Source organism: Furipterus horrens, unplaced genomic scaffold (genome assembly GCF_987537825.1).
Source record: "Furipterus horrens unplaced genomic scaffold, mFurHor1.1.pri manual_scaffold_6, whole genome shotgun sequence".
In the NCBI taxonomy this organism is placed as follows: domain Eukaryota; kingdom Metazoa; phylum Chordata; class Mammalia; order Chiroptera; family Furipteridae; genus Furipterus; species Furipterus horrens.
In genome coordinates, this window is record NW_028327176.1 from 169,239,225 (window position 1) to 169,246,747 (window position 7,523).

Genomic DNA, 7,523 nt, shown 5'->3' on the forward strand with positions numbered 1-7,523 from the left:
CACACTTCACTTCAGCCCCTCATCTTCAGTTCCTAATTGCAAGGAAAGAAAGCCTGATGAAGATCTAGTAAGAGAGATTCATGTACTCAGTTTCTCCAGTTTCAGCTCATCAATTTCATGCCATCCCTTGGTTTCTGGTTCCCTTTGCTTTTCTACTTACTCCCCAGATTTCTTATTCTCTAGGAAAGATGGTCCATGCTATGGTCAGGAATGAAAAAGAACCTTTCCCAAAGGGATAATACCATTTAGTGTTTTGGAATGTCAGCTTCATGTGAGGAACCCTGGGAGGTAGGGGTAGAAGATGTAAAAAGAAGGCAAAAGCAGTAGCACTGGAAGAAAACAAGAAGTCCCAGGTCAGGTGATGTCTGAGAGCAACTAAGATCCTTAAAACAATATTAAATACATTTGTAGAAAGAAACTTAGAAAAAAGTTTTAATTCCATTAAGAGGAAGATTATCACCTAACAAAATACTTTCCACACACTCGTGTTACTCTACCTCATTTCCCCCACTCCCACTGTGTGTGTGGGTGTGAGCGGGTGTGCAATGGTGGTGTGTTTATGTACACACAGGCAGCTTCTTCATCTCCTCAAAGTGACTGGGTGCAGGTGAATTTATTGGTACTTTCTCCGACAGCAGCCTAAAGCTTCTATGAAGCACCTGCTGTCTTGATTTTTCCCAGTTAAGGCTGGAAGATATCTTGGTGAGACTGTAGTCTTACAGAGTATTGGCAAGAGGTAGTTGATCTCTGCCTGGATTTTTTAAAAAATTGATTTGTGTGTGTGTGGGCGGGGGGGGGGGGGAGAAAGAGATCGAAAGAGAGAGAGAGAGAGAGAGAGAGAGAGAGAGAGAGAGAGATCGGTTCCTTGGTCTCCTGACCAGAAAGAGTACCTGCAACCTTGGCGTATCCAGATAATGCTCTAACTAACTGAGCTACCCAGCCAGGACTTCCGTCTGGATTGTAATTGGTGTTTTCTTGGGGAGAAGGAGGCAAAAGAGATACTTTGTGGGTGGAAGGTCGAGAAAGAACAAAAGATCTGGTCGTTTTTCTAAAGTCCGCTTCATACAACCATCCAGCACCTCTTAAGAGGGAAGGCAGGCCTTAGGCGACAGGAAATGGGCGAGGAGCGCTGGAGAAGGGGCTGTAGATAGGTCCTGCTCCCTTTGGGCCCAGCCCTAGGTGGAAAAAGGTGGCTGGTATTTAAGCGCTGGAGTTGAGTTGATTTACATCACAAGTTGGAAATTAGGGCCTGTCAGGGAGAGTTTCTCTCCGACTGTGAAAGGGGTCTAAGAGCTTTGCTGGGGCCCGGCAGGCCCCTCCCCTGGGCTGCAAGGATCCGCCTCTCTATTCCCCAGATAAATTCCTAGTGTCCACCAAATTCCTCAGCGCTCTCTCACACTCCTCTACGGCCACGACTCCGGGGGTGGGGAAACAGAGCGTCGGCTTCCTTCCCCAAGAAGCCCTGGAGGTTCCATCTCACAACTCTGCGAAGGGGAAAGGGGGGTGAGACCCAACCAGAACCCCAACTCCAGCTCCCCACACTAGGTGACTGCTCCACACTGCACACTAGGGGGGAGCCCATTGGTTTCCGGGTCTCTCGCTCCTCTCTCCCTTCCCTCTGACCCTTTCATCCTCTCCCGCAAACATGTCCACCGGCTCCCTCAGTGACGTGGAGGACCTCCAAGAAGTGGAGATGCTGGACTGCGACGGGCTGAAAATAGACTCGAACAAGGAGTTTGTGACTTCCAACGAGAGCACCGAAGAGAGCTCCAACTGCGAGACTGGGTCTCCCCAAAAGGGCCGCGGCGGCCTGGGCAAGAGGAGGAAGGCGCCCACCAAGAAGAGCCCCTTAAGCGGGGTCAGCCAGGAGGGAAAGCAGGTCCAGCGCAACGCAGCCAACGCGCGCGAGCGGGCCCGGATGCGGGTCCTGAGCAAGGCCTTCTCCAGGCTCAAGACCACCCTGCCCTGGGTGCCCCCGGACACCAAGCTCTCCAAGCTGGACACGCTCAGGCTGGCGTCCAGCTACATCGCCCACCTGAGGCAGATCCTGGCTAACGACAAATACGAGAACGGTTACATCCACCCGGTCAACCTGGTAAGTCCTCCGGTGCGGCTGTAGCGGTGCGGGGGGGCCCCGGCCCAACGCGGTGTGCGAGTGTGCGCGCGCGGCTGGGACTTCCGCACCTCTGCCACCACCAGCCCAGCGCCTCTAGGGACCGTTGCAGGAGGTGCCCGCACGGCCTTCGCTCTCTGCCTTACAAGCCGCCAGCGCAGGGATGATTTATGCGAGTGTTTGACGTGGCAGCCCACTTAGGAGTTTGCAAGTGTATTGAGCTGGCAACGAAGATCCCTTGTACACAAGCCATGAGGGCCGGAGTGGAGGGACTTGTGCGGGAAGGGAACGCAGACAAGATGCTGCGCGCCATGAAGGCGTCTTTACTGATCCCTTTATTCTTCTTTTTAGCGAAAGAGGGGGACTCGATTTTCCCCTAATTCTTGTAAATAAAACCACCCAATTCTTGTTTCTTTCTCAAGCATATATAGGACCGTTAGATATGGAAACATCATGTTCCCCATAAGTGCCATAGAAGTCCCCAACTACTTAAATATTCTGTGCTTCTCCTATAGGTGGATTAACATTTTTAAATCCCATAAGTTCTGGCAAATATCAGCATAATCAGTACATTCTCACGAGTATTGCTGTAATAAGTAATATTAAAAAGGTCACTTCCATTCAGATTTAAGGACCTTTTATTTTGTACCTTAAAAATTAATGCTCAGTGAGCCTAATATTTTTCTCAAATGCATTTTACTGTTTAAGAAATCTATTTTATTCCTTTTCATTTGATTTAATTTTAAAACTTCCAAGTTCTAAGGAAAAACAACAACTTACTAGCATCTCTGTTTATATATGATAAGAACAAGAGGTTTTCCTCTTAAAAGTTGTCTTATCTGCCAACACTAGGGAGAGAGGTTTGAATATCTGAATTGTCTTTTCACTGAGTTCATTTCAGGAATTGGGGCGAGGAGGCGCAAAACCACATTTTGCCTTGAAAAATATTTTCCCCTCCAATTCAAAGTTTATTTTTCAAATGAGATGAGTAACGAGCTTTTTTAAAATCTGGAAGTCAAATGAAAGTACTGCCTTCATCTTTGAACAAGAAACTTAAGTGGGCTTTATTAAACAACATCAAGGAGAAGGGAAGAGGAGGTTATGCTTGCCCAGCCTGGGAGGAAAAGGATCTTAATATACATATACGTGTCTGTTCTTTCATTGATACTCCTTTTTTTTTTCCCCCCGAAGAGGCAGAGATTAATTTAGAAACCGGGGTCAAAGCCCGCATTTGTGATGGAGGAAACAAAGTCGGCAGGGAGAGATAGATGAGGATAAAAGCTGAAGGTCCGGGAAACCTGACAGCGGCCTCACTCAAGCCCGGTGCCCAGTTGGCTAGAGGTCCTTCTGGGTTTCCCCACTCAGTCTCTCGTTGGCATCTGCCTCCAGGCCGTGCCAGGGCACGAGCCACTTTGGGATTTCGGGAGGGCCTCCTCCCTTGGGTTTCACTTCAAACCCTAGGAGTGATCTCTTTGCTCTACCACTCGGAGCTGTGCCTTGGCGGCAATGCTACTTTTTGCTTTATCCAGCCTCGAGGCTCACCGGGACTCCAAGTAAATTGCAGAGATAACGGGTTGTCCGATTCCGCGCCTGCCCCCACCGCTCCCTCTCCTTTGGTCTCAGGCTGGGAGCCCACCCCACCGCTTCTCCACGGCCACTTACCTCCTCCACCCTTTTCTCTCCTGCAGACGTGGCCCTTTATGGTGGCCGGGAAACCAGAGAGTGACCTGAAAGAAGTGGTGGCCGCGAGCCGCTTATGTGGAACCACGGCGTCCTGACCTTGGAGGTGCGAGTCTGGGAAAGGCGTGCTCCCGGGGAAAACGGGACCCGGGAAGGCGACCCCTGCCCTCCCTGCTCTCTGCCTCTGCTTCCCCCTGCAAAGCTCCTCTCTCTGTCCCACCCTGCGAGAACACTTTACAGCGACGAGGAGATTCGTTTCCAAACCAGAGGAGATCAGTTGTAATTACAAAGATTCCCATCTATTTAACTTTATTAATGTGTACCGTGAATGACTCTGCGAGCCTTGCTGGTCCAAGTGCAATATGTAATTATAAATATATGAATAGATAATAAGAGCCTATCAATGTGTATCTTTTGTACAGTATGTTGTAAAGTGTAGATCATAGCATAGCTGACTTTGACAGTCACATTTATAAAGTAATTCACTTAAAGATATATATATTTTTCAAACAAGTTTTACTACTTTCAAAAATAAATCTTTCTTTATATTGCTAAAAGCCCTGACATTGGTGTGATTTAAAAAAAAAATGATTTGGCATAGAAAAGTGGAGAACTGTGGGGAAGTTTGATAATAAAAACGGTTCTTTTGAACTTCAATCCAAACTTCTAGAGATAGAAGAGGATTAAGTATGATTTCCACGGTGAAGGTACAGACGATATTGTGCACTGAAACTGAAAAATGAACAAACCAACCTCCGATCTCTCAGGTTTCCAGGTTACTTTTAACACAATTAGAAATAATGTAACTGTAAACAAGGAAAGGGCAGGATTAAAGTTATTGACAGTTATACAGTTCAAAAGATAAGCACACCAGAAAAGGAAAAATCTGATTTTCGTGTATTCCATAGTATAACTGCTAATAGGAGCAGAAGAAGGGTGAACTTACTGTTTTACAATTTTCCAGGGGAGGGCATGTAACCCACAGTTACAAACCAATGAAGAAATAACGGGAGCTATGAAAAACGTAAATTCCACAATCCGTAGGAGGTATTTTCTGATTTTCAAAGTGCTGCAACATACGTTATGTATTTCTTATTAATAATTAATTCATTTTAACAACAGCGCCTGCCTGCCTTTCGGTTAAGGTTAACCGGTGCCTACAGCTCCCCGCCACGACTTCCGGCGAACCGGGTTTTAATTTAAACATCTTCCAGGCTACGGAACAGCTCGTTGGGGAAGATTAAGTTGAGATAAACAGAGAGGCGAGGCCGAAGAGCCTGGGACCTGGTTCCCTTGCTGCCCCAGCGCAGCCCGCGGCGGCCGATGAGCCAGATGCCACCGGGGCTGTTTAATGTTCGGGGTTATGACCGCAGTGTTTACAAGACGTCTTCGGTTATTTATACTGTTATTCCTCGCAGAGTGCCTTGAAACTTCCGCTTCATTTGCTCTTTCTTTTCGACTTTTTTTTTTTTTTTTTTTCTTTTTCTTGATTCAGTTTGGTACCTGGAGTAAGAGCTCCTCTGCTTCCCTTCCTGCTCTTACCTTCCACTAACCCCAAAGGTGGCCTAGGGGGTGGAGTCCTCAGTTTGGCACTCAAGGAAGGATCTTGTCAAGCAGAGGGAAACTTTGCGCCCAGGGATGTTCTCTACCAGTGCTCAGTTACCACCTTACCAAGTGCAAGTCATTCTCCAAGGGCTGGGAGATTCCTCACCACTTGCCTGTCAAAGGGAGGATTTCTGGGGGTGTCATTCTATTCCACCACTCCCCTAACCCCACACTTGACCTTCAAGAGCCCATTTCAAGCTCTGGCCACCTCCTTATTCCCCAAATTCCTGTGTTCTTTCCATCATTCCTACTAGAGGACACTACCTTCACCTCCACCCACCCAGAGTTCAAGTCAGAGATGAGTCCCAGAGTAATTCAGGTTTTTTGTGTTTCAGTTCAGCCTATTTTCTAAGCTCCGACTCACATTTTTTTACAAACCAAAAGCTCAAAATTCTGAGCACTCAATGTAGGCAGCCACATAGAGAAAAAACTTTGTGCTCATTCTCTGAAGACCCCAAACTGCAAACGGATTTTTTTAAAAGTCCTGGTGCATCCTACCTTTAATCAGAAACCTTTGCTTTAACCTTGAGTCATGAGGTTATGAATATAAAACAAGCAGGTTAAGCCCTACTTCTGTGTCCAACTTTTTCCTGAAAGGGACTGGATCCTCAGTTTTCTCATCTCTGTCAATGGAGATAAAGGTGATAGTGATTACAATAAAAATAATACTTTTCCTTCTTTTCCTCACAAAGTGTTAGTAGGGCTCAAATGAGATAATTATGCAATTGATTTCTAAAGAAAAGGACCCATGCAAATATCAGCTAACTTTTATTAAGTTGTGGGTGGCAAGCTGTCTATGTTAGACCTGACCTGAAAGTGTCTCGGGCAGGAAGCTCAGAAGTGTGTATGTTTATAATGTACAGGCAATTCTGGTCGTTGTTTTATTGCATGAATCAAAATGCCTCCCTTGGATATTATGTTTAACCTCAAAATCTCTCTCTCTCTCTCTCTCTCTCTCTCTCTCTCTCTCTCTCTCTCTCTCTCTCTCTCTCTCTCACACACACACACACACACACCTTTACCCTTCCCCAGTGTTCTCTGAATTTGTCCAGCGCTCTTTACAAACATGACTGTTTCCTAGAAATCTTGAATCCAGAGAAATTCAGAGCAAAGATTGTGCATGGCACCAGCAAACAGAAGGGCTACACGGGTGTCTGGCTGCTGGGAAGCCCCACCCACAGGGGGCTCAGCTCTGGGACCTGGGTGCACTTGAGATCTCATGGTTGTCCACTGAAAGGAGCAAACAACACAGTGGGAATTACTGTGCAGTGGCCACCACCAGCCCAAAGAACGTGAAACTGTGACCATGCCACACTGCTCTGCACAGGCACCTAGTCTAAACATCTCTCCTACCCCAAGGGCCTTCTCTTAAACCAGATCAGCACCCCCACACCCACCACACCTTTCTTCTCCTTTGGGTCTGTTTGTTGTTTTCCTGGAGTCTGTCCCAGCAGGGATCCATCCCAAGCCTACCTGCCTCCCGCCCAGGTACTTGGTGTGTCTCGGTCTCAAAAGAACGCTGGGCCACCTGAGAATGAAAGGAGGACTGACCCCTTTTGCCACAAGTCAATGTAGTTAGCGGTGAGGGGTGGGGAGTGTTCTGTCTGTGACCTCTTAGCTATGAAAATTATCTTAGAAGGTGCTTTCAGAAATAATCAAGGGAACATCTGAAACAGGCTGTAGAAGCCTGAAAGGAGAATGAAGTGTTTCACATTAGCATGTGTCTGGAAGTTCTCAGGAGGAGTGGACAGACATTGAAAATGGCCTGTAGCTGGGGAAGTCCCTTCTCTCTCTCTCTCTCATTGCTTATATGACTTTTTACAAGTAACTCCTTTGGCCAGCAGGTTTTCCCAGACTTTTTTCTGGAAAGAAATGTGGTAAAAAAAAGTCCAATACCAACTGGTTATATTCAGTGATCAGTGGGAGACACTGCCCACGCAGGTTTTTAAGCCAGTGGTTTTTCAGTGTCCATCAGCATCACCTGGATGGCTGGTGGCAGCAAATTGTTGGGCTACATCCACTCGAGTTCTGGATTCAAGAAATCTGGGGCAGGGCCCTAGAATTTGTATTTCTAGCAAGTTCCCAAATGATGCTGCTGGTCCTGAACAGTGAGAGTCACTGTTTG

General features: G+C 47.0%; 1 protein-coding gene across 2 annotated transcripts; it reads left to right on the forward strand.

The window, feature by feature from the left end:
* Positions 1 to 1,365: 1,365 nt before the first annotated feature.
* TCF21 (transcription factor 21) lies at positions 1,366 to 4,350 on the forward strand. Of its 2 annotated transcripts, XM_090280663.1 has the most exons (3): positions 1,366 to 1,545; positions 1,666 to 2,095; positions 3,802 to 4,350. In XM_090280663.1, exons 2-3 carry the CDS (start codon positions 1,694 to 1,696, stop codon positions 3,889 to 3,891), a joined length of 492 nt encoding a protein of 163 aa, XP_090136789.1. In that variant the 5' UTR covers positions 1,366 to 1,545; positions 1,666 to 1,693; the 3' UTR covers positions 3,892 to 4,350. The 2 variants fall into 2 exon arrangements, with proteins under 2 accessions (XP_090136789.1, XP_090136788.1); XM_090280662.1 differs by having other exon boundaries at positions 1,366 to 2,095.
* The last annotated feature ends 3,173 nt before the right edge of the window (positions 4,351 to 7,523 follow it).